This window comes from Antrostomus carolinensis, unplaced genomic scaffold (genome assembly GCF_000700745.2).
Source record: "Antrostomus carolinensis isolate BGI_N321 unplaced genomic scaffold, ASM70074v2 scaffold5229, whole genome shotgun sequence".
NCBI classification, from domain to species: domain Eukaryota; kingdom Metazoa; phylum Chordata; class Aves; order Caprimulgiformes; family Caprimulgidae; genus Antrostomus; species Antrostomus carolinensis.
The window spans coordinates 144,961-171,421 of record NW_010336373.1 but is presented as its reverse complement, the minus strand read 5'-3'; the positions used below and the strand labels follow the sequence as shown (position 1 = coordinate 171,421).

General features: G+C 45.6%; 1 protein-coding gene across 1 annotated transcript in view; it reads left to right on the top strand.

Annotated features, from left to right (window-relative positions):
- The window catches only part of LOC104530282 (limbic system associated membrane protein), a gene marked incomplete at its 3' end in the record, with an annotated part of 300,699 nt that overhangs the window by 143,372 nt on the left and 130,866 nt on the right, over positions 1–26,461 (top strand). Inside the window, exon 2 of the mRNA XM_010174824.1 lies at positions 8,960–9,192. Coding sequence (XP_010173126.1) covers positions 8,960–9,192 — 233 coding nt within the window. The remainder of the gene's footprint in view (positions 1–8,959; positions 9,193–26,461) is intronic.

Sequence of the window (26,461 nt, the reverse complement as noted above, 5' to 3'; positions counted from 1 at the left end):
GGAGCTCAGGGTCTGTTTTCCTCATCCTCCCAACTGATCTTGCTGCAAGACTCTGATGCAAGCTGTCAGAGTGTTTGGCATTTCCACAAGCATCAGCCAGAGAGCAGCCCCTCTGTGCACATCTGGGGAGCAGGTCTCCTCTGGCAGGAGCCCCATAACTGGAGACAATCATTCCTGATACATGCCTTGGAGTGGACAGAGCCATCTAAGGGCTTCCTGACAATGCTGGCAAGAAATGGAGGGTTCTTCCTAGGTCTGGTGGGATATAGGAAAACCTGTCACTGTGGTGGTAGGCTTTGATCTGAGGCTTTTTCTGTATTTTGAAGTTTTTAACTGTGCTGGGATGTGGCTGGGATGGAGTTAACTTTGTTCGTAGCAGCTCGTATTGATATTGTTAAGAAGGTACCTGGGCTGGAATGGATGTGGACTGAAGTTATTTATGCAGGTATGCTGATCCCCAGAAGATGGGATTAGCAATAAATCATGCCAGTATAAGTTCTCTTATTCTGATATAGTTATATCCACCCTGGGAGAGTACTAGCATAACAATTTCTATAACTTTGGGCTTCATTTCTTTTTTTTTTTCTCTACAAACAGGAACCTATACTCTTAAATAGTCATTTTAAGAGAGAAAACCCATGTGAGGCCAGCTGTGTGTCTGCTAGTGAGAGCCCATGCAGGTAGCTGTCTTTTTAGGCTGCTGTATTTTTGGTGGATTCCCTTGAGGTTTCATTTTCCACATGTATCACATGGACTGAGAGACAAGGATGCTCACAGCACATGAGCAGTTCTGCACTGATAGTCATATTCACTGGTTGCAATTCTTCTTGCTTTCATTAAAAAGAGTTGATGGGAGAGAGAGTGAGATAGGAACATTTCTGTACAAGGCACAGGGGAGTCCTCATCTAGAAAGCTGGGTATGAATTCTGGTCACGAAAGAGGAATTCAGACTGGAACGGGTGCTGAGAAGGGCTATTGGGATGTTTAGGGCAATGGAGAGTCTATCATACAAGAAGAAACTAGGAGAGTTTGGCTTGTTGAGCCCAGCAAAATGAAGGCTGAGAGGGAATATGATTGCTCTCTGTGAACATGCTGGAAGATAAGCACCTGGGAGAGAGAAGAGCTATTTAAGCTAAAGGATGGTGTTGGCATGAGAGGGAATGGATATAGACCAGCAATGAATAAATCTAGACTTAGAATTAGGAAAAAAGTTTCTAATCAGCAGAGCAGAAAGACTTTGAAGAGCCTGCCCTATAAAGCAGGGGGTGAATACCCCTTGCCAAACACAATAGGCTTAAGTGGGAGTGAAGTACATCTCTGAAAAAGATGATAAGGTACAGCTGGCCGTGCTGGCAGAGGGCAGGGCTCTCTGACCCAGGATCCCCATCCTAGCCTCACCCTCCCGAAGTAGCAGTTTACTAAAGAGGATGAGCAGAAGTGCAGGCATCTTATCAGCCCTGCACTGCTTCAACAGGAGGATGGCCCAAAATTGTCACCTGAGTGCTGAGATACCCAGGGAGCTGCAGACAGATGTGACAACCAAGGTCACAGCATAGTATGGCTGAAAGAAAGCGTGGGCTGTACAGATGCGGCAGTTCCCCTCTCCTGCCAGTTTTTCAGCGCAGGACTGGCTTGAAGCAGTAGTTTTCTAAATCCCTCCAAGGGCCTTTGTTATCATAGAATCATAGAATGGGTTTGGTTGGAAGGGATCTTTAAAGGTCGTCTAGTCTACCCCCCCTGCAGGGACAATATCATGCTGGCAGTGGTGGCTCAGGAGCTATTTATGCCACATTTTGTGAATCCACCCTGCTTCGGCACAGCATTCATTCTGGGTGACTCTGCTGTGGGTCGTGGCGCAACGGGAGAGGAGCAGCAGTTGGACCTTGAGAGGAGCAGTGGCAGCAGGGAGAAGAAGGAGAAGTTTCAGCAACACCTCACACCCATGTGTATTCAAATTCGGTAAAATGAGCTTTTGGTGCTTGGCTGAAGGAGGTTTCGCACACTCAGTTGATGCAGGCCCCACTGCCATCCACTTAGGGGGCCCTTGCATTCCCAGCAATGAAAATATGTTCTGCTGTAGCTGTCTTGCGTAGCATCTCCTGCTGAGGAGAGCCTGATCCAGAGCAGTGGCAACCACGCAGGGCCAATACTTCCTACATTCAGGGAGAAGAAGGAGAAGTTTCAGCAACACCTCACACCCATGTGTATTCAAATTCGGTAAAATGAGCTTTTGGTGCTTGGCTGAAGGAGGTTTCGCACACTCAGTTGATGCAGGCCCCACTGCCATCCACTTAGGGGGCCCTTGCATTCCCAGCAATGAAAATATGTTCTGCTGTAGCTGTCTTGCGTAGCATCTCCTGCTGAGGAGAGCCTGATCCAGAGCAGTGGCAACCACGCAGGGACAATACTTCCTACATTACACCAAGCTGGGTGGGAGTGTTGATCTGCTTGAGGATAGGAGGGCTCTACAGAGGGATCAGGACAGGCTGAATCAATGGGTTGAGGTCAGCTGTATGAGGTTCAACAAGGCCAAGTGCCGGGTCCTGCACTTGGGTCACAATGACCCCATGCAACGTTACAGACTTGGGGAGGAGCAGCTGAAAAGCTGCCTGGTGGAAAAGGACCTGGGGGTGTTGGTTGATAGTTGGCTGAGCCAGCAGTGTGCACAGGTGGCCAAGAAGGCCAACAGCATCCTGGCCTGTGTCAGCAGTAGTGTGGGCAGCAGGAGTAGAGCAGTGATTGTCCCCCTGTACTCGGCACTGGTGAGGCTGCACCTTGAGCCCTGTGTTCAGTTTTGGGTCCCTCATTGCAAAAAAAGACATTGAGGTACTGGAACAGGTCCAAAGAAGGACAACAAAGCTGTTGAAGGGTCTAGAGAACATATCTTATGAGAAGCGGCCAAGGGAACTGGGGTTATTTAGCCTGGAGAAAAGGAGGCTGAGGGGAGACCTCTCTCTCTACAACTGCCTGAAAAGGAGGTGGAGAGAAGTGGGGGTCGGTCTCTTCTCCCAAGTAACAAGCAACAGGACAAAAGGAAATGCCCTTGAGTTGCACCAGGGGAGGTTTAGGTTGGATATTAGGGAAAATTTATTCACCAAAAGGTTTATCAAACACTGGAACAGGCTGCCCAGGGAAGTGGTTGGGTCACCATGCCTGGAGGTATTTAAAAGATGTGTGTATGTAGTGCTTAGAGACATGGTTTACTGGTGGACTTGGCAGTGTTAGGTTTTGAGTTGGATTTGATCTTAAAGGTCTTTTCCAATGAAAACAATTCTGTGATTCCTCTGGCCTGTGTGCTCCTGTGTGCTCTGCCAGGTTACTCCTCTGGTGGGGACTGTGCAGCAGGGCAGGGGAGCTGGCAGCTGCAGCGGCAGCGCTGCCTTGCTCTTGAAATGCTGGCAGAGTCTGGCACTTGCAGGACCTGGCTGGACTCTTCCCCTGGGCACCCTGCCTGGGAGGGTCAGGACTGACATGCCCATGGTCTGTCCTTCACCCTCGCTGCCCACATCCCCGCTGGGGTGTAGCAAGGGAGCTGGGTTCTTACTGCACCCCCCCGATGACCATCACTGTGTTCGAGTCCTTGCATGGCACACAGGGAAGGGCTGAAGTGCATGAGAAGACAAGACAAAACAGCACGAGCATGACTTGCTCTTGAGCTTTCCTCACAAGGCTGCGAGCAGTATTGTGTTTAACCATCACATTAGCTTTCCAGGATCGTACTTTGCAACACAACGGAGAATTTGTCTTGCACGTTCAGAGCTGGCAGCCGGGAGCTGACGTTGCTTTGTGCTGAACAAGCCGTGTTTGATCCCTCTCTCTTTTCCCTTTTGCCATTTTGCTGCCGGGGGTAGAGGGCAGTGGGGGAAGTTGTTAGCTGGATCCTGGGAGTGTGTGTGAAGTGAGAAGATGAGAGCAGGCTCATCACAGAGCAGAGGAGAAGGCAGGAGATCTCATCCAGGGTGGGTTGTGACATCCTCTCTGGTAAAAGGGGGTCATGTCCCTCAGCGAGTGCTATGGGGTGGGTTTCAGGTGCTTAACTATGTGTACAGCAGGCTGCTGAGTTTTGGCCTGCACAGATGTTGTCTTACAGAAGAGGCGATCAAAGAGTTAATAGAGAAAAGATGATTAAAGAGGAGTGTGGGAATTATGACACAAAGCTGTCACCACAATGTGCTTTGGAGAAAGAGAGAAGAAAACGCAGTCCAAAACCACACTATTTATTTATTTTTCCCCCAAATGAGGTAAGAGCTGTGGCTTGCTAGTGAAACCACACGCCATATTTCATTAATCCTAGCAGTTTTTCTCTTCTCACTGGTGAGGCTCTGTCAGAGAACTGTGGGATTGGGTTTGCTGTAAAAAAAAAAAAAAAAGTATTTGGAATTACAACAACAATTAAAAAAACCCCAAATAATTATCCCAGGTTCAAGGTGACCTAATGCATCATCGATAATGCTGTAAAATCCCTGCCATGTTAAAGTAATCGTTTAAACAGCAGCTTCACCAGGTCCTACAGGGCTTCCTTCATGCCTCTTCATCATTGTAGGCTCTAAATATCATCCAGTCCGTCCAAACACCATTGAACTTAGCCCAAAAAGACTCCCCCTGAAGGCAATAAAATACCCCACTCCATCTCTGTAGCTGCTGTGCTGCATTCTCTTAGGCAGAACGGGGAGCGCTCTGGTGAGCCCTCAGCTCTTGTCCATCCTCCTCATCCTCAGCCCCCCCCGCCCCCACCACCCTGGCAGTGGTGCATCCAGCCCTGGGAGCTCCATGCTAGGGCTTTCCAACCAAATGCCGCCTCTCAGCAGCGTGCCCGTCTGTTCGCCGAGGGAAGGGAGGGTGGAAAGCTTAGGGCTGAGAGCCACTGGAGTGACAGTCACAACATCAACTGTGACAAGTGTTACAGCAACATGGGAGGAAATCAGTGCACTGCGCGGTGGTGCCTCGGTGGGAGGAGGAGCAGAAGGTGCTGGGGTTAGGAGTCACGCACCAAGACCTGAGCAAGGCAGAGCAGGAGGCGATACCTCCAGCCTTGCTTCTTCTCCAGGAGAGGAGGTGCAGATGCCTGAGCCTCCCTCTCCTTTTCTTCACTCCTTTTCCAGCCTGTCAATAGGAATAAACCCAAATGCTTTTAGGATGAGGAAAAAAAAAAGACATCTCCCGTACCCAGATGAGGGCAGGTTTGCAGGAGCGCTGCTTTGGCCAGCGCTAGGCGTTAGGGCGGCAGGCGTGGGAGGAGAGAGGACGAGCAGCAGCTCCGGATCCCAGCTCCTGCCCTCCCCCTGCCTGCATGCTGCCAGATGTCCCCTCCTGGCCTGAAATCCAGGGACCAGGAACCGTGGTGGGCAGCCCACCCTCCCGTTCGAGGCGATGGCTCCTGCTGAAGGGCCCAAAGCGTTCTCCTGTGGTGAAAGCATCACCTCCCTCTTCTCCCTCCTGCATCACACTCAGCCCCTGCTGAGGAGGCATTTGCACATCCGGACACCAAGGCTAAGGGAGGTGTGCGAGGGTGGCCCACATTCCTTTCTCCACATCCATTTTCCAGATATCCTCTCCTAGCTGGTTGTTATGTGGTTGTTAGCCACTGTGTGTGTACTGAAAACACATCTGTAGCAGCTAAAAAAGGTGCCATTGCTAAAAAACCTTGGGTGCCAAACTATGTTTGCTTACCAGAGGGCAAAGGCAGTGAGATTTTTTTTGTCCTTCTGTGTCTGTGATTTGAATTGGTGCTAAGATCAATAGTTCCTGAATCCCTGCAGTGGTCATGCAAGGCATGACCATCACTACTGGCTGGTCCTCTTGTTAGCCACATCAGCAGATGCAAAGAAATTAAACCTGAAACCGTAAGGAAAAGCAAAATGGATGGATCGCAAGTCGTTTATTAGCGTTCACTGATGCTGATGGTAATGCTTTCAATAAGCCTAATGAAAAGCATTTGACTGTCTCTGTGAAGTTGATTATTGATTATTAGTGAACGATAAGAGTAATTTGATATCTTGCTGATGCCATGCTCCTATTGCATTGCAGTTAAAATGTCAGTTAACGTGCCATTTAATATTCTATTAGTATTGAATTAGCACTTATTACACTGTGAAAATCATCACCATAAATCCTTATTAAAGTGTGATCCATACAGCTGGGTGGCATCTCTGGCAGACTAAGAGGGTGCGTGTGTGCAGATGGACATACTGAGATGCATCATCCACGTGGTTGCACGTTCAGAGTGCACTAGGATTCGGAATTTCCACACTTATACATTGATTTTACCTGATGGTTTGAGAGGCACGTCTATCCTGACTCCAATCCATTTCACGTGCTCTTCCTGTTTTCTTCCTTTCCTTCTCCTTCTCTCTCCAAGTCTCTTTCTCTCTCCAAGCGCTTTATTTCCGTAGCACTTGCTAACTCATTTCAGGAGCACTTGCAAGGTTGTCTGACTGTAGCCATTGACCACCATCCTAGGGCTGACCTCAGGAGGGGTAGGACAGGTTGTGACACATTTTTCTCTGTGGCAGAGAGGAGGCAGGGTCCTTGGTTGAGTGTCCCCTTGGGAGCAAGAAGATGAGGCTTTGCTCTGACCACACCACTGACCTGTTAGTGACCCGAGAGACATCACAGGGGCACCTTTGCTACCTCCAAGCAGAGGTCTGTAATGCCAAGGCGTGGGGCAGAGCCATGGGGTGCTGTGCTCTATCACGTAGTGCTGTGGTGAAGGTCCTACAAGCCCCCCTGTGGGGCTGGTGCAGTGTGTGGGATCTGCTGGTGCCTGGCAGCACTGATAGGTGTGCAGGGGATTTTCAGAGGTGACTGAGAAACTTCAGCTCCCACTGACTTCAGCTTCAGCTGTTAATCTGCTCTGCTTCTCACTGCCATCCCCCTCGGGATTTTCACAGATCCAAAATGTGCAGAGAAGGACTTGGAACACCTTTGGAAAAGACCCAACCCCTGATTGTCGGTGCCCTTATGACTCTATGCAGAAATGTGTGTGTAAGAAGGCTGGTGACTCTAAGGCAGCCAGCTCTGGAGACAGTCTGGGTGTCCCTACAAGGCCACTGCTCCCCGCCCTGGGGCACAGTGGCCTCCCCAGGTCCTTGCTTCCAGCTCTCCTTGCTGGTGATTAGAGCCCTGGGTGGCCAGCTGAACTGGGGCACCACCACGTCACAGTGGTGATGGTTTCTACATCAGAAATCATAGCTTGTCCTGCCTCTTTGTGTTTTACAAAGAGCAGTTTTATAAAAACAACACAGATCAGAGCTGAGAGCTCTCCTCAGGGCAGGTGCCTGCCTGGCCAGGAGGGTGGGCTCTGGCCTGGGGCAAACCCTCACTCCCGTCCCTCGGCTGGATGGTGACGGTGCTGGACGGGGTCTGTTGGGCTGCTTTCTAAAGCAGGCGTTTGTTGGATCAGACAGAGCTGCATCCAGCTTGGCCAGCAGCATGATGTGCCTCCTATCCCTGCCCACGCAGCCAGGCTTTCCTTCTGCCCACAGGTAACCCCGGAAATCAGAAAGCATCTAGGGGTGTGCCAAAAGGGACTGGGTGAGAGGTGCTGGCCATGATGAATGAAATGCAGGATGAATGAGATGCATTCAAATAGAGGAACTTGGAAAATGTCTGACCTGTGCTGAGAGGCTGTATGAAAGCCTACTGTCAAATATTTGTCTTATCTTGAAGCAATAATCTTTATCCTCTCTCTTTTTCTCTTTCAAATACAACACATGCATGAATAGTGGTGGGGAGAAGTGCTGGGTTATGTGGATGCCAGAAGGCTGTGTGCAGAGCTCTGAGAGGCACAGGAGCAACAGCTTTGGAGACTGAGCTTCACTATTTATCCACAGAGCAAACATGGTGTGAGCTGCTGCAGGGCAAACCTCTCAGCCTGTCTGAGCCTGGCCCTGGTGGGTACGGCTGCCAGGTTGAAAGGGGAGTTATGTCACCATGTATTCTTCAACCCTGAACCTCTGAAATGAGACACAGCTGAAAGCGAGCAGGGCATACCTCCTCATTGGCATCTCCTCATCTCTTCCTGTGCAAGCCACCCTCTGGAGGTGAGAAGTGGTACAGAGCAGGTGCCTTGACCAAGAATGCATTTGTCTTTGCAGCACCTTCTCCATTCTGTGTCAGGGAACAAAATGCTCATCATGCAGTTGCAACAGGGTTAGCCTGTCCTCTGCCTTGCAGTGGTTGGCAATTGGGGCTATGGCAGTTGCTGGTCCTGCTGCTGCTCCTCTGCCTGCCACCCCTAGCTGTCATCCCTCCTCTCCTGTCTCACCTGGAATGCTTGCAGGACATGTGAGACCCCTGCAGCCTCTCCTTCTCAGCCTGAAATCTGCACTTGCTGCACAATTGTGTGTTTGGAGGGTGATGTTTGAGGAGTGAATCTCTCTTTCCACAAAGCCATTTTTATCAGGGATGGAGAGGGGAGATACACTTCCTCCTCTTGTGCTCCCTCCTCTTGTGCTACTGAAACTGAGGGATGGAGCAGCTGTGCCCTGAGCTGACAAAGCTGGAGCCCTGAACCTTTGCCCTCCAGGCTGGCAGAGGACTGGGAATGTAACTCTCTTGTAGATTTAACTTTTGAAGGTGAAGGAGAAGCACGGGAAGAACTCCTGACCTTTCCCATGGGCATTTGGTGACCAGGCGACCATTAGAAGGGATTTGGTGACCAGGATCTCTTCTGTTCTTCCAAACTAATTTTTGATGCAGGTGTAGGCAACAGACAAAAGGAAGAGAGAACAGGAGGCATGGCTGCCCCAAATCCCATGATTTCATGAACCAAAGGTTCCTGAAACCCTTCAAAAATCATTGTGAAATACATGGCCATAGGGCAGCAATGGTGAGGAGATACTGTGATTCACTGGCAAGGCAGGAGTGTGCTATGGAGTTTCAGATCAGAGGTAGGGGAAAGGAACAAAATGATGGAGAGGACTTTTAATCTGCCCCTCACCTTTCTCATCCTCTGCAGGTGTTATGTAGAAGACAGAAGCTCTAAGGTGGCCTGGTTAAACCGCTCCGGCATCATTTTTGCTGGAGAGGACAAGTGGTCCCTGGACCCTCGAGTAGAGCTGGAGAAGAGAAACCCCCTGGAATACAGCCTGCGGATTCAGAAAGTGGATGTCTATGATGAAGGGTCCTATACGTGTTCAGTGCAGACACAGCATCACCCCAAGACTGCCCAGGTTTACTTGATCGTTCAAGGTAAGCAACACGCCGGAGAAGAGAGCAAAGAGCAAAAGGCACAGTGGGTGGAGAGATCTGTATGTTTCTTAGAGAAACCCAGAGTCAGTAGCCTGTGTATCCCTTACGTTTGCGACAGGAGCCAACAGAACTGTCCACTTCCACTGTGGCGCAGCGTTGCTATGAGTCTGTCCTTTCACGAGCAGTGATGGAGCAGGGGACACCAATGATGCCGAGACATATTCTAGTATAATGCAAGCTTGGCTTCTGCCTCTGGTTGTTCTGGCACTGAGAAGAAAGAATTTGTTTATAATGACACTTGTCAGAATGTCGTGCTTGCTTCATCTCTTCCCAGACAGCCCTCTAGTTTCTTTGCCTCATCCTTCCTCAGATTTGTTTGGGCATTTGTTTTGTTTTGTTGTTTTGTTGGTTTTTTTTTTCCTTGTATGAACAAGCTACTGTGCTGTGTTTTTTGGCCTTCCGTTGTCAACTCTTTGCAAGGCTGGGGAATTAATTTTCCTGGGTGTTTTTCTGTGCTGGGTCATTGGCTTGCAGGCTGTGCTGTCGCTAGGCATGTGTGAAACCTGGTACCCAAGGTAGCTGCTGTGTACCTTATGTTGCCCTCTCCTTTTTTAGCTACCCTCCTCCTGTGTGTGTTATAAGGGAACTGGAAACTTGGCGATCTGAACCAGCATTGTCCTATCAGTCTGCCTGCATTCCTGGTTTAACAGAGAGTAAACACATTAAGGAGTTTACCAGTTACTGGGAAGGGCATGATGGAGTTTACACGTTCCATCCTGTCCAGACCAGAATACCAAACAAGTGAGTTTACCTAGTTTTGGTTTGTTTTGCTTTTAATCTTCATGACATTGTGTCTATCTGCCTATTTATCTAAAATATTTATAGAGCAGCTTAGATAGATAGGTACATAGGGATGTGTTCAATACATATTACAGGTATGTTCAGCTTCTCCATTATCATTCAGGCAGAAGTTTGTTATTTCTCCTGATTTGTCTAGTAACCTAAAAGGCTGCATATTTTTTTTCCCTCAGCAAGTGTTTGAAGCACTCTGGATATAAATGCGTGCATCTTCCTCTTGCTGGTATTACTGGGAAGCTGGGAGCTAACTCGCATACCGAGTGTTTATCTGCAAGGTGAAGTCTGTACGTATGGTCAGAGGTGACGCTTTACAGGCAGGTGTAGTGAGACAAAAGGCTCCTGGTTTGGTTTTTTGTGCAAAATCCTCCCCCAGCAGTGTGAAGAGTGGCAGGAGCCAGCAGGCAGGGCAGCTCTCCCGCCTTGTCTGAGTGTTTGCTGGAGTGTGCCCGGCGTGAAGGCACTCTCCAGCCCTGGAGGTGTACCCTGCCTCACTGCTCGCTACGCTGCCGTGTAGCTAACCAGCTCTAGGTGGTGTGTTGCTGGTAAAATCTCACAGCATACAATTTTCATTTACCTGTCAGGAAAAATATAAGTACAAATGAGTTTGAGTCACGCACATGTATTATTAATTTTATTTGTGCCTATTAGATATGGGCGTAAGCAGCAAAATTGAGTTCTCTAGCCCAGCTTTCACCTAAATATGCAGATGTCCAGCTCTGGACTACTATCACCTTTCTGAGGGTGAGAAAATTCAGGTTTTGGCACCTAAACTCTGGATGCCTGTAAACAAGCTATCTGTGGATAATCTTTGTTTAACGCCTGCCGCAGATTTAGCAAAACACCCATTGCGATATTGTGCTTACTTTTAAAGCTTCAGATCCCGTAATCTTGTAATTAGGTGAAACTCAGAGCTTTCATTTTTTCTAAAACTAAATTTCGTCTGGTGAAAAAAACCCAAGCAAGGTATAAATACAAAATCCTTTACAATTTGGAAGAGTTACACTCATAATTTTAAACCGTGTTTTTATCAGTTGAAAAGTAATAAATAATTCATTTTAAATAAGCTTAACTAATAAAACTAATTCATTATTAGTTTATATTATAAAATAGTATATGTTAGAAAATATCCCTTTCCTCTCTGAGTATCATTTTCTCATATTGATTATTATTATTCTTAGATTTGCAGGTTGTCTGCCTGAAAAATGGTCTGCTGGTAGTACAAACGAAAGGAGTTTGGATATTGAGTCCTGCTAAGCATTTTAGTTTTATTTATTTAATGTAGTTTGTTTACTTCTCTTTGTTTTGTGTTCATAAATTTAAAAACATAGGCTATGTGAAACTCTGGGCATCTCAAATGTAAAAAAAAAACAGCCCAAAACCAACCAAACAGTTCTTGAAAAATTAAATAACAGGGTGGTCAACTGTTCCATGTGGTAACCTGGCAGGAGGATTTTTGGAATGATGGTCAGTGATTCCCTTCAAACAAGCCCAGAGGAACTGAAACAATCCAGGGGCAGAGAGTGCCTTGCTGGTTTTGTGCACATTGGTGATGCCACTGTGAAAACCCAGCCCCTGTCCCCCCTAGAAACAAAGAGGACAGATATAGCAGAGACTAACAGGTAGGCAGGTACTGGAGTGGTGCTGGAGCCCTTATTAAATAGAGAAGACCATTTCCATGTCTACAGTGCCAGCTGAAATAGATGGGCTTTGGGGTATCCTAAGGATTCATTGCATTTAGATCACTGCAGACTAATGGAGTTGCGTTCTAGGAGCAGGTCCTTTCCTCCCTTGAGAAAATCAGCTTTGAGCTCTGCTTGGTGAACTCTGCTGGCCAGAGCTGCAGGAGTATATACAGAAAGAGGGACATCACCTCTGTAATACGTGTGCCCTTTAGTTTTTCCAAGGGAAGAGACAGTTCTGTCTTGTCAGCCGGCACCAGTCTGTGCATAGACAGCCTACTCGGTCCGCTCCTTTCCTCTCCGGCTTAAGTGTCTATGTCCACTGATGGGATCGCTCTCAGCTGGGGCATATTGCAGAGGTCTAAAAGTTGGGTAATGAAACAATACTTAAGGAAAAATATTGACAACTTGATAAGACAGCTAAAAGTAGAAAAAGTTTTCGTCATAAATATGTTTCAAACTCAAAGGAACTCTGCTGTCAGAAGTAGGCATTCACTGCCAAAATATTCATCAGTATCACTGTGGCCATCTCTGCTGTCTTTCTGGCCCAGGTGGCCAGCACTGCTTGCAGGGTGGGTTGAACTGGAGAAAGCTGTCTCTGCTCAACTCGGTTGCTACCAGATGCTGGTACAGGGCTCTCTGCACTGGGGTTAATGCATGAAGAGACTGCTCCGAACCACCACCTCAGTCAAAGCATTTTGTGCTGGCTCAACTGGGATGTCATGGCTGCTAGCAACTCTTTCCATTTGCTACTCCAGATGTTTCTGTTGGGGTCTGATCAGAGGAGCAAAGAGAGGGAAGGATTCACAGGAGGTGGTCTGGTCCTTCCCCATGCATTAAGATAAGATCAGCTATACAATGCCTGCCCCTAACGTATATTTCTTGAAGACACTCTGTGCCTGCAGTAGCCAGTGCATGGACTTTATTTCACTCTCCTTGCACTTGGAAAGCTTTTGTTAATATGTGATCCAAATGGATTTTGCTGCCAATTATTTCTGGTCCTTCCAGGACACATGGTGGTAATTTCTCCTTCTCTTCCTCAAAACTACCTTTTACCTGCTAGAAGCCGATTGATCCCCGTGTCTCAGACCTCTCTGGTTCAGCTTAACAGGCTCACTACTTCTCGTGTGTCGTATTTTCCAGCCCTTATGTCATACGTATTTCACTGCTGTCTATTTGTCTACGTGTTTCTTTAAGTGTACTGTCTAAAACCAAAGCAGGAGTTCCAATTTAGAACTCTGTTGAGCAGATAAAAGTACCAGCCATGTTTTGCATATCATGCTTCACTTCCCTAACCCCAGAATGAGATGAGATTTACCTTTTTTTTATAAAGGTGCCTCACTGCTTTCACTTATTTAGTCTCTGCTGCTCTCTAAACCCTCTGTTACTGATTTGCAGAATTGTCTGCAGCTCATTCCCCACTTCTGTGTTGGAGCATTAATTGTTTTTCCCCTCTTCCGGAGCACAGCGCTTTGTGCTCGTTGTTGGATGCCATCTGGTTGGTTTCTCCATGGAGACCACTTCTTCAGTTTACTTATGATGCTGGTCTCCAAAGCACTTGCAATTGCGCTTCAACTTGATGTCATCAACAAAAGGCAGGTGCCTTCTTTCTTTTCCATCATGAAGGTGTTAATTAAAGTATTGAAGAGATCAGGGCACAAACACGGACCCACTGAAACCTCCATCCCCACCGGACAGCAATCCATTGATTGCTGCTCTTTGAAGCATCCTGACGGTGATTTAACATCCATCGTGTTCTCTTAGCTTGTCCAAGAGACTGTCGGGCTTCCTGAAGTCAAGATATATCACATCATCACGCATACTGCTGCCACATTACCTGCTATGCCAGATATTGTCCCCAAAAAAGGCAGTGAGGCTTAGGTGGCATAGTATGTGCTTGCCAAAAGTATGTTACTTGTTTTTTCCTTTATTGTATTATTATCCTCTAGGTGTTTATAAATTAGATGTTTAATTGTTTGTTCCAGTATGTTGACTAACTTGTTCCAGGAGAATTAATCGTAATGGGGATGCGGTGGCTGCCCCTTTCCCAGCATTACCTTGGATTCTTGTTCTTTTAGGGCTGTATCTTCAGGCCCTTCTCAGGGAGTGGAGCCTCAAATAGCAGTGGAGAGATCCCTGTGGTCCTTACTTGTCTCATCAGGGTTACAAGCACAGAGATGTTAGCAGGCATGGGGTTTAAAAGTTTCACCAGTAAAGGCTTCAACCTGTCCCAGTCAGGCTACGGGAATAAATCTTTCAAGGAAGAGCAAGCAGATGGTTGCTGTATTTGCTGTCAACAATGCATCATTATAAATGGAGATGATTGGGAACTTTTCAGTGAAACTAAAACATTTCACTGGTTTTGGCTTTGATTAAACTTTAACCAGGAAGGCTTTACAGCATCTGAGATGCTTTTTCTGGTCAAAATTGGGAAGAGAAAAAGGTATAGCGTTGCCACAGCCTATCTAAAAGCTAGAGCCTTCAGCTGAGGTGTGGAGAACTCACGCTCGCATTTTTGCTCCCAGCCTGGGAGTCCTGCAGGCTCACTGACATTCCTTGTGATTCCCAGTTACTGGCTGTTCAAAGGACGTGGGCTCTCCCTTGTTTTAATGTTTATTTCATGGAAAAGAAAATCAAAAGGATTTTGTCGTTTTGGCAAAACAAAACCAAATTTGGAAACATCAGCAGCAAATTTTCACAAAGAGGAATTGTTGTTTACTGCCCAGCCCTAATCACAAACTCCAAGGCAAATGTATAGCAGCTAAAGGCCAAGTCCTACAGTTTTCTTTCAAGCTGATAGGCATTAGTGTGTGAAAAGAACTGTGGGGTGTAGCCTTTCTCCATTATGCATTGCCTTTGTGCAGCTCCTTGCTTGCAAAGATTCAGACTGACCGTTCATTGTTTCAAAGTGGTATAAAGACGTATTTGTTGTTGCTGGGATTTAACCATAGAAAATGTATTATTAACTCCATGTGGTAGATTAGCTGTGCTCCTTCTCTGTCCACTCCCCGGAAATTAAAGGACTTTGTGCAGGTGACTGTTAAAACACTGCAGGGAGAAATCCTTAACCCAGGAGGGCAGCTGAAGCCAGCCAGACATCCCCTGTGTCTGTGCTGCTCTGCCAGTGAGCCCCTCAGTGGGAGCTGGGTCTGGGGCTGAGGAGGGAAGGTGGTGTCCACCATCCACTCAGCCCTTGCCCCCGTTGCCGAGAACAGCAATGGACTTTGGAGCTGTGAGAAGGGTTTCTGAGCAGAACTGGAGCAGAGCACATGAGTGTGATTTATAAGAGCCTGAAGTTAGAGATCAGGTGGAGATAACTTCTGTTGGGCACCAGCCTGGGACCTGAACCAGTGAGCCAGAGTGGGGTTCATTTGACCAGATGTAGATGTTGCCACTGGGGTGGGTCACCTTGGACTCTCTTTGTCATTAGTGAGGAGAAGCAGGCTCTTCTCAGACAGTCTAGCTCATCCGAAAGTATCTGCCCAAAATTAATGAGATTAATTGACCAGTGGAAATGTCAGCTTCTTTCCACTGGCTGTAGAGGGGAGCCCGGGGTGAGCAGTCCATGCGGTGCCAGGCATCCTTTTAGTCTTTCCAGACCCCTTTCTCTCATTCTGCACTGGAGTTTATTCCCTGCCAGAATACAGGGTTGGTGGCTGTCAGTTGCCTGTGGCAGGTCGCTGGGCTGGTTTTGAGCTCAGCAGAGCCATGATGGGAGCCGATCCTCCCCTGGGATGTCTGACTTTCCTTCCCACCCCTTCAGCCAGCACTGGAAGCAGAGCGGTTTGAAGAGAGCTGAAGCTATTTTTCCTTTGCTAGCCAGACACTAACGATGTTGGAGTCAGATGCCATTCTTGAAGAGATGTTTGCTTCCCCGCTTCGTGGGCGCAGAGCCCAGAATTCAGAGGGATCTTTCTGAGAGCTAACACTATACCAGTTTCAATTCCAGAGAGTCTGCAGTAGGTAAGAACGAGCACAGACCACTTTGTCTTTTTCAGGACATAGCCCCAGTGAGAAAATGACAGTGAATTTGGCATGCTGTTGCAAAGAATAATGAGATAACATGGGAGCATGGATTTTCTGGGAGGAAGAAAAAAGATCATTTTACTGGGAGCAGTGGGGGAGAAGAAAAAAAGATTGGAGGGAGGAGAAAAATTCAGATTACTACAGGGACTGGGAGAGGCAGGACCAGCGTGCTTAGAAGGAAGTGACAGCAGATCAGTTTGATGGGGAAAATAAGCTGAGAGAGCAGGGAATCATCTTGGGGAACTGAAGCACGGTAAATCTTGCTAGCCCTCTTCTGTTGTTACCATGGACCATAATTTCCTACCGGCAAAATAATTCCAGAATTTCAGGCACACAGTAGTATTGGTGGCAGTCTTTCTAGCTTTTCTGTGCTGGTTTGTTTATCCCAAACTCATAAATTGCAGGAAGCTGCACCTGGTGTTTCATAGGTTACCAAGGAACTTCCTGCCGCTCCCCATCTAATATTTTTATGGCCTCCCCATAGTGTCCTGATGCTTCTTAACTTCTGTTTTCCTGTCTGCAGGCATGGCTGGAATGTTACTGTGCAGCATAGGATTTGGCTATGTTCTGTGGGTTGGATCTCAACACTTCTTAGTGAATTAAATCAGGAGGTTTTTCTGCAAATATTTTGGTGCTTCCTTTGCAGGTGCAGGCAGGAGACAAAAACGGAATACTTCAAAAAATGCTTACTCATTTTGGAGAAAGAAGTGTTGCATAAGATACATGGAATGGTTTCCTATGGCTGGGAGGAAGGATCTTGATAGGATAATCCAGCTCCTTAATGATATAAATCAGCTTAGCTTGAGTGGCCTCTTCATGTCAGTATCAGCTGATTTTGTGTGATTTTGTCTGATCAGCTGATTCTAGATTCAGACCAGAAACATTTTGCCTTGTTATTTCTTGGTCTGATTGTCTCAGTCAGAGACATCTGTCCCAAGTCTTAGCTGGGACTGTAAGACAGTGGAGTAGGGACCATGTTTTGTTCTCAGCTCCAAACACAGCAAGAACCTAGTCCCAACACCAAGCCTGCTAACCCTTGAGAGAGTGCAAATAACCATTAATTGTAAAGCCAAGTGTGTGCCTGCTCCCACTGCTGAAAAAGCAGTAGCCATGATAGCCCAACAGAGTTGCCTCGACCTGTTGCAAGCCTTGAAATTTGAGCCAGTTTGCCCACAACAGGATACAGGCACTTTGACATCCTAAGTGCTAGATTCCCATTGCTTGCTCCCTCCATGATGGCCAGTATCTTGTCAGTAGTAAGTGAACAATTTCTTGACACATCCTCTTGAGATCTTTTTGCAGAAAAAAAAAGTGCTCGTATAACCAGGCATAAATATCTTATACATTTTACAGAGCAGAATGTAACTGCTTAGTAGCTTGAAAATCTGCAAAAATGTGTTTTAAAAAAATTCTCAAAAAGATCTGATCTGAAGCTTTGGAACCCAAATAATGAGAAAAGATATACAGCTAGTCTCCACGAGAAACTTGAGAAGCAGCTTGTCTTTTTACTTGCAATACAGATGAAAGCTATGGTTAATCATGCTCCACATTTCTCTGTCTCAGATCAACCTTTTCCATAGCTTTACTGTCCATTTTATTTTTCTTCCTTTCATTTGAAATAAATACTGCCAGGTTGCAGTTAACCAGATTTGTGGTTCACTCAGTTAAGCTTTTATTATATCCAAACCCTAGAGATACTGGGAGTAGCTTGACTTCCTGAGGAAACAAAGCGTGTATGAGTTTATTTGCATGGTTGTGCTGTTTGCCTGCCCTTCGGCTTGGCAGTCCTCTGCTCGCCTGACTCCAGCACCCCTCATACCTGCTGTGGCCTTGCCCCAGCAAGAGCTCCTGCCCCTCAAATTCTTACTAGTGGACTGCAGTCTCCTCCTGCATCCCTTATCAATGGGATTTGTAAAAGGCTGTATGGTTGTAGATGGGCTTGGAGTCACGTGCATGCTAGCTGGTGGGTGCCACCTTGACTAAAACTGGTCAAGAGCTTTGAAGGTTGTTTGAGGTATGAGGCATCAGGACCTAGGAGACGTAGCTGCGGTAAACCAGGCCTTGCTAACTCCAGCATTCACGGAACAGTGTGTTCCTTTCATCTGTTTTTCTTATTTTACTGGTGCCAGTGGAGTCGATACTGCAAATCTGCCATGCTCAAAACTCCATATGGGATAAAATTCCAGATTCCTGGGGTCCACCAGCTCATGTTCTGTGTTTTTGGCTGCTGTGCTACTGTCTAAACTCATCATATCTGTGTGTTAGTGGATGAGAACCTGGATCAAAATCTCAATTCCACTGAAATTAAAGGGAATTTTGCTTCATTTGAGCCAAGATTTCATCTGAAATTGGAATTGGCTAGAAACAGATTGTAAAATAAACCTAAATTGAGCCAGCAGTTCAAAAACAACATCGGGACCTGTAGGAAGAAGTAAATTTATCTCCTACTTTAAAAGCTTTACATTTTACTATTTAATATGAATTAATTAAATTAATTAAATTTACATTTTACTAATTAATACGAATTAATTAAAGAAAGAAAGAAATTGGCATTTCAGGAAAGGGAACAAGGAGATAGTCTTTTTAAAATGAGACTGTCCTGTGACTTGAGGATCTGAAGAGTGGGGAAAGGCAAGTAGTCATGGTCTGTGTGTGCCTTCCTGCTGCATGCGTGTGTCTGCGTGGGGCGTATTGATCCCGGCCGACCCGCGGTAACCGTGTGCTCCTACCATTTGTCTCTATCCAGTTGCTGGCCCTCATCACTCCTGAACGGATGTGTCATCTGTCTTTTTGGTGTGTATGCATGCTATGTCTTGTAGGATGAGCCTCCAGCTGCTTTCTACAAAAACTACAAATGATAAACTATGTTAAGTAATAGGTTTTCAGGGTTTGGATTTTGATGGCCTTTGCAGAGCTCCAGTTCTTCTTTTTATCTTTAGAAACATTGGAATTGCTACCCCAGCAGCAGCTTTTTACTCACCAGAAAGTCAAGAAACATTCTGAGAAAATAATGACTTAATATCGCATTTCCTGTATAGCCACTAAAATGTCAGTAGTCAGTTGCTTAGGAAAAAAAATCCTTTCAAAATAACAGAATAACAGCTTGATTTAATAAAGACTGAGATGCAGTAGTTAAGGGGAAAAAAATAACTTGCCAAATGTGCACACAACAGAATAGACAAAAAAGAAACAGATACTTATATGTATGGCTTCCATTTACAGGGTATTCAAACAGGGAGCACTTTCTCAAAATCCAACCACAGATTTTGAAAATGTCTTCTAAGAAACAAATATTGGGTTAAAAAGTGTCAATCTCCAAAAGATAACAGGAGAAAGGTTGTTCCTGGGAAGGAAACAAAGGTTGGCCTGGGCAGTCTGAGGGAGTGCAAGCATGTGTCTGACCTCATCGGCAGTGCTGTGTTTCTGCCCATCACATCTCAGGCTGTCAGCAGGCAGAGACCTGTGGTAGGAGGAACCAAACCTGCTTGAGATGTCATAATGGGGTGTGAAAGTCTGAGAATATAATCAAGAGATCAGTTTGTTTCTCAAAGATACATCCAGACTGCCATCATTTGTCTGCTTGCCTTTTGCTGAAGGACCCTTTGGTGATCCCCAGATGGAGGTTGTGAGCTTTCTCAGTTCTGATATCAAAAGACTGAGGCTGCTGAGGCTTGGACAACACTACTTTTAACATTTCCTCCTTCTTCAGGTATCAGATTTCCCTTACATTGTCTATTGGATGGCATGATCTTGTACTTCTCCAGTGTTCCACAGAAACTTCTAGGACCATCTTAATTTATTATGGGGACACATACTGGAAGGAAGAACAGTTCTTAAAAATAAAACTTCTGGGGCTCCTCAAACAAACCGAAAAGTAGACTACAACTACATTTTTTCTTCCCATTTCCTGAAAGTTACCTTTAAGAAAAACCTGTGGAGGAAAAAAAAAAAAATTAACTAGGGAGGTCCTCTTTAATGAAATGAGAATTGGCTTTTGGTGATAAGTTTTAATTTAGGGCAAATAATTTAATTGGAATGACTTACTAATTTTGGGGTGCGTAAATTGGGCCTCTGGCAGCCTATTATCTTATTTATTCAGCAGTATAAGAAAAGCCTTTTGCCTTTAATAAGATAAGGAGACCCTGCCTTTGAATGTGTGGGGAGAGGACACTCATGATGCAGTGATTTTAGTGTAACAGCATCTCACCTTTGGGTGCCCTCAGCTTATGAACCAGTCAGGCTGCAAGACCAGTGAGTTTGTTTTCGCAGCATCCTGGCATACGGACACTCAGCTATGCACAGGGTAGGGTGATATGGGTGCTGGGCTTGGGGCATCTGCCCATGGTTGACTTGAGCATGAGAGGTTAGTAGCACTCTGCCTGTCAGGGTGGCCACAAGGTAGCTGTGGGATGCATTGACAAAATTGTCTGCAAGGAGACCAGAACTATGTCACCAGAAGTTGTATGTTAGGAGTAGTGTACTGTAAACTGTACCCTGAATTACTGGGTGAGTGGGACATCATGTTTTGTCAACTGGGAGGTTCAGTTCTCAGCTTGAGTACGCAGCAAGTATATCCATTAATGTGTTAAGCTCAGTCAGGCAAAGTGAAGCACACGGAGTAAAGAGCATTTTGAAAGGAGAGAAGCCAAGAAGCAAGGATCCTAAACCTAAATTCCACATGGTCCTCACGCAGGTGCTGCAGCAGCAGCTGTAGTCTGGAGAGTCTCTTCAAAATGATTGTCCCCTTGACTGATGGGAATGTCACTTTTGGGTATGTTCCTGTTTTGAATGCAAAAAAAAAAAAAAAAAAATTCAAAGAAGTAGGATAAATCTCCCCAAATAACCACAGAACAGACTTTGCAAGGTAAAAGCCTTATGACCTTGACTATACAAATCCAACTATGACCCTGGGGATTATGAATGCATAGAGCTCTCAATTCACAATTTTATCTGAAAGATTAATCCACTTGTTGACCTATAGAAAAGAGGTTATAAACAAAAGTTCATAGGGAGACCACCCCTCAGTAACCTGTTTGAGGGGAGGTGACTCAAGTTAATGAGGCAGCAGTGACTGCTTCTCCTACTGTATTTTTTCACTATTGTGAATGTGTTTCGTGTAACTCATGGTCTGTGTTACAGCTGTGCAAAGCCTTTGGACCATCTTTGCAATTGAGTTTGACAGCTTGATTATACCTATACTCACTCTGTGAACAGTATCAGAGAAAGCTCTGGACTCCAGGCCAGATGGCATAGACTGCTTTGTGTTCATGCTACTTGATGGTACTACCTTTTGGAAAGTATAGATCATGTCCACACTACATTGGGGACTGGTGGGTGGTATGGTCTTCTCTATGTTCCCTGTGGTGCCCCTGTGGCCCTGATTTTGGTTGATTGATTTGTTATGTTTTCTGGTTAAAAGTGCCTGAAATAATAAGAAGTCCAAGACACAGCCTGACAGACTGGTGTTTTTATAACCAGGTGCCAAGAGTGTATGTTACGTGGCACAACAGCACATGGAGGGATTTGAAAGCCCAGGGCCTGTGGAGTTGGTGTTGGAGGACTTTCACAGGTTGAGGAAGCTGAACTTGGCATTGTCTGCATGTCTGGATCCAGAAAAAAGCCTGAGAGTGAACTCATACTTGTACACACAGATGTCCAAAGGACTGGAGCAAAACTGAGAGGCTGTGGTTTGCTCTCTGAAGCAAAGGAAAACAAAACCACATTGACAGTATCAACATAAATATCTGAGGTGATAAGAGGTTCACCTCATTGTAACAAATCCAGGGTGTGTACATGGTTCTGCTAGATAATTTGCACAGGTGTCCTATCAGAGGCAGGTGTCCTATCCAAGTCCAGAGATGCACATCTCTGTCACTTAGTCTTTTAAATGTAACTCTCTTAAGGTGTTGCATCTCTTGTCTGTACCGACACTTAGTCATGCAACCAGAAGTGGTATCTATGCTCACTATGCCAGTGAGGTTCACCACACTTAATCTTAGACATTTAAGCGTTAGTATCACAAATCTAAGCTAGTCACCTGGCCCTCATCTGTAGTCTGTTGGGAGAACTTGACATCTTGCTCTTTCTTCTGTGTGCCTCAAGATAATAGGGTGGATCATCCTCCAGAAATTCCTGTTTCTCTGTTTGGACTGCAGGAGGAATAAGAATGACTAACTTAGATGTTCACAGCAAACTTTTTGATGTCTAAAATTTGGGGACGTGAGTCCACCTTGTTTGTATATGCAGGAAAGATGGAACTGTGTAAAAGACTAGTTCAAGAGACTCCAGCATTGCTCACTATCTAATACCGAGGCAGCATTGTCTGGCCTTGACTCTTCGTCTTGACTGTGTGACTTTAAATAGTATAACAATACCTTCTCTTTTAGTTTGCAATCTGTTCTACACTGGATAATGCTTTCAGTTATAATCCCTGATATATTTACCTGTCCTCGCAATGGGCAGCTGCTTTCCCCTCCAAATCTCTTGCTTTAAGCCTGACATTAATTCGTGCAAGCTCTCCCAGTGGAAGGTTGCCATCTCCTTGTCTGGATACTCTCGCCGGCTGCTTCCCACTGAGCTAGGGGGTAAGGGACTCCCCTGAAAAGATTTCTGCACTTGCTGCTCCCAGAGTCACCAACCCAGCAAAGCCCTGAGGCACGGGATAAATTTTTTACTAGATAAGTAATGCTATTCTAGCCCAAACTATTCCAGGGTACTCCATTTTTCTCCTGAATTTCATGCTGCCCCTGTCTCTCTAGTCTTTGAACTCCTTTGAGACCTCACTAGTGTTAGGCCCAAGTGCTTTTTCCTCTCTTCTTTCTTCTCCCTGAAGGGAGAACTATGTAAGATTTCAAAGAGAAACTCTAGATATTTAGTCACTTGCATCTGCAGTTCCCAGGAGCTGCAGTGACTGTTGGGTATCTGTGCTGAGTGCTGCCATGCTTGTTTCCATCTCTGGAGCTGCAAATTCCATTGCTCCCTATGGATTTCACAGTGTTGCTCTCTTATTCCTGGGGTTCAAGAGCAGACTGCTGACTGGTTTCCCTAAGAACCCTTTCCACTACCTTAAAAAAAAAAAAACAACAAAAAAAAGCCCCCCAAACCCCCCAAAAAACCCCACCCAAAAAACCACCAACAAAAACTCCACACACACCCCCTCCCCAAACCCTCTACATCTCCATTTTTCTAACCCTATTGGTTTTGTGGGCACGTTTCTGCCAGAAGTTGCAGAAACTCCCAAGTCTGCATCTGAACAGCAGAAACTCTCCTCTCTTTGGCTCCCAGATCAAATCAAATTGCTGTTTATTTCATTGCCCTGATAAATTTTTTATTAACTGTGTTAGAAGTCTGAGAGGAGGAGAGAGGGGGAAGAGAAAGAAAAAAGCTGTTCAGGAACGTAGACTGGGCAAAGTGCCCATGATTAATGGGGTAGCAGTGACCAGCGGGTATTTGAAAATTCGCCAGTGCCAACTGCCAGGAGGTTTTTCCTGCCTATGACAGCTGGTCATCGTTATTGGATGACTGCTCCTGTGTACATCTTAGATCTGTGTCTTTGTATGTCTCTTACCAAGTCACTCTCAGTTTCTGTTTTGCAGGGACATACTGAAGCAATTAGGGCATGTTGGATGATTGCAAGGATGAGTGAACAGTGTTGGGTAATATAAAAAAAATACAATTTCTCATCTACTCAAGCCCTAATTCCCCTATCTCAAGATGAGCTTAAACCACTGTCCCAGAGATAGGCCTCCTTCAGCATTGTATGAATTTGAATTGCGGCTTTGCAACTCTGCCCAACCACTTGGTTATTCCTTATTCATCGCTGCTTCAGGGCACTTGGCCTCTTCAAAGATCGTTACAGCTCATTCTGACTGATAGCCCTCTTTAAGGAAGTAAATCCCACCTTTTGATGCACCATATATGTTGCTAGTGTTTGCTGGCCCACTAATGAAATAGTGAACACCTAGTTTTGATGAAAGGTTGCAAACTGAGATGGTTTCTAGTGCACAGTAGCTGCTAATGAGGGCAAACTGAGACTGTTGACTGTGCCACCCAACCTAAGGGAAAGGATCTATAAGGGTAAATGTCCTGTAGGTATCTGCTAGAAGCCCATCTAAGAGGCATCCTGTTTCCTTGGGAATGCAGTAAATCCAGCAGATATGCCAAAGCAGAATAATAGATGTAGAGAAGGATCTTGGAACAGAAGGGTTAAGTACAGTGCAGGCACAGGTGGGAGGGAAGTGGTGACAGTGTTCATCTGTCTGCAGAGAAGTCAAGGGAGATAAAAGCCTTGTACTGCTCTCATTGAATTTTTTTATCTGGAGCTCCCCACAAGGAGCAGTTGCTTGGCTTTAGGTGCACAAAGACCTGTGGTACCTGACGTGAAGGGAAGTCCTGAAAAAGGAAATTATTGTGGATGCTAATCCTCCCAGTTTTTTGTAGTTTTTGCTGCTCCTTGGTCTGGTACATGAAGTCATTGGTCTGTTCTGGAAGGGGAGGCTCAGACAACTGATGGAAAGAGCCATCCTGAGCTCTTAGGAGATGTATGGTCAAGCCTGCTCAGGAGCTTTCCAATGCAGTAATATAGAGCTAACAGCAGAGTGACCTGATTTTTTGAAAAGCATAACTGGGGCACACTCGACACCATGCAGGGAGAGAAGGAATGTTGTTTTCTTGGCTGAATAGCTTTTTCTTTTCATGGCAGCCTCAGAAGCCTTGAATGGGAAGAAATTGTGATTCTTGGGATGGATCTGCCATTCAGCTGGAGAGGAGGCTGAAGTGGATCTTGAGGAATGTAGTTCAGCCAGAGATTTTGAGCTTGGATAGGACAGAGGATAGGAAGTCCTCCAGACTAAAGCTGCTGTGGGACACAGCACCTCAGCAGTGAACTACAGTTAACAGCATTGTTTACTTTCTGTAAGTGTGAACAGGCATCCATGCTGTGAACATTTTTACTTTTTTTTTTTTTTTTTACTTCCTCAACTTTGCAATAAAATGTGGTAAAAATTACTGTGTCAAAACCCAAGTACAGAGGTATTCCAGACTGTGTCCTCGTAAGTCATTGTGAGGCAGTTTACGAACCTCATGAGGCACTAGCTGGCAAAGGGAAGGAAGAACTCTTTAATTGCATCTGGAGTGTTGTAAATCAGTGGGAAAATGCTTCTCATAATTTGACTGGTATTTTAGTTTATCATCAATTAAGGTTGCCTCTTGCAGGGTCTCAAGGTATGCCACAGTTCAGGTTCTTCAGTGAATTTGTTCATTAGAGGACCAATTGCTGAGTTGCCTGCCATGGTAAAGCAGGTGTTCTTGTCATACATCAGTTTTCTTCTCCTTCCCTTTTGCTGCTAGTGAGTTCTTGCCATCCCCATCGTGTCTTCTTTTCACTTGTTCACAGTGACACAAAATGTCTCCTGCCTGAGGTCAATCTCCCTGTGATAAAAGTCTTCCATAGAATTAGTCAGGCTGGAAGACAGGTAGATATCAAAAACGTAAGCCTTTGGAAAATGGTGGCAGGCTGTCAGTTCCCATTAGCTAATGCTATCTGGGCAGCCTGCTGACTCTTCACCATTGTAGGTGGGAGAGATGAGTTTTAATGAGCAGCAGAGGGAGTGGAGAGGGGAAAAAAATAAAGTAGTTTAGGCTAGAAGTGATACTTTTGATAGTGGATGACATCCATCCATCCATGTGTGCAGGCATGTGTCCATGCTAGTGTACAGAAGTATAGAAATGCAGTGAGCAATAGCTGCATGGCTTGCCAGACCTCTCCAGGAACTTTGTCATGTGACTGATCACATCCCAGCCCTTCTTGCTTTAGTGGCTTCCTCCTGTCTGTTCTCCAGCGACATCATTCAATACAAGTAGAATTGTAGCAAACTGCAAAGACAAATAATGCTAAAATTTAGAAGAGGGACATCTGTGGATCCTGGTTAAATGATAATGTAGTGGAAGATGTAGTGTTTGATAGTTGGTTTATAGCAATGCAACTGCACTGACTTCACAGATGTTGCTCCGGATGTATTCCGAGCTAGTGCTGGTATGTGCTGGATTGGATCGAAGTGCAAAAACACCTTGCAAACAACGATCCTACCCACGAAGTATTTAAAGAAGTTGTGTACTTCTCTATGGAGGTCATAGCTAGGACTAACAAGGGCGGATCAGGAATGGGATGTATTCAGCTGTGAAATAGCCTCCCAAGGGCAAAGGTAGAAGAGTCATATCCCAGAAACTTTAAAGACTAGTTGGCCAAAACATTATTAGATATGCAGCAGAGACAAACCTGCCTTTCCAAATGCCCCCAGCTCTGGAAGATAGAGTAAGTGTGCAAATGATTCTTCTGTCTCCAGAGTACATGAACATCTGAGATCTGAATTGCTTCAGGTCCCATTCTTCTCCCTGGCATTTGACCTACATTTAAATTCTAATTGACTTAGAGCAAAGACTCGTAAAGCTTTCTCTTTTTTGCCCAGATGCTGAATCCTCAATGAAAATATAAACTGTGTCATTAGATGTTGGGTGGATGTTGAGCATAAAGGAGCTGGTTTAAGCTGAAAATGGCACAGCTTATTCCAGTTAGTCGTTCTGCATATAAAATGCTCACAGTGACTCTGCTTTTAGTGGGGAAAGATATTAGTATAACTGAATGCATCCCCATTGGATATTTTTATTAACATAAAAGTTGATGCTGGGTTATTGTTGAAGATGTCATG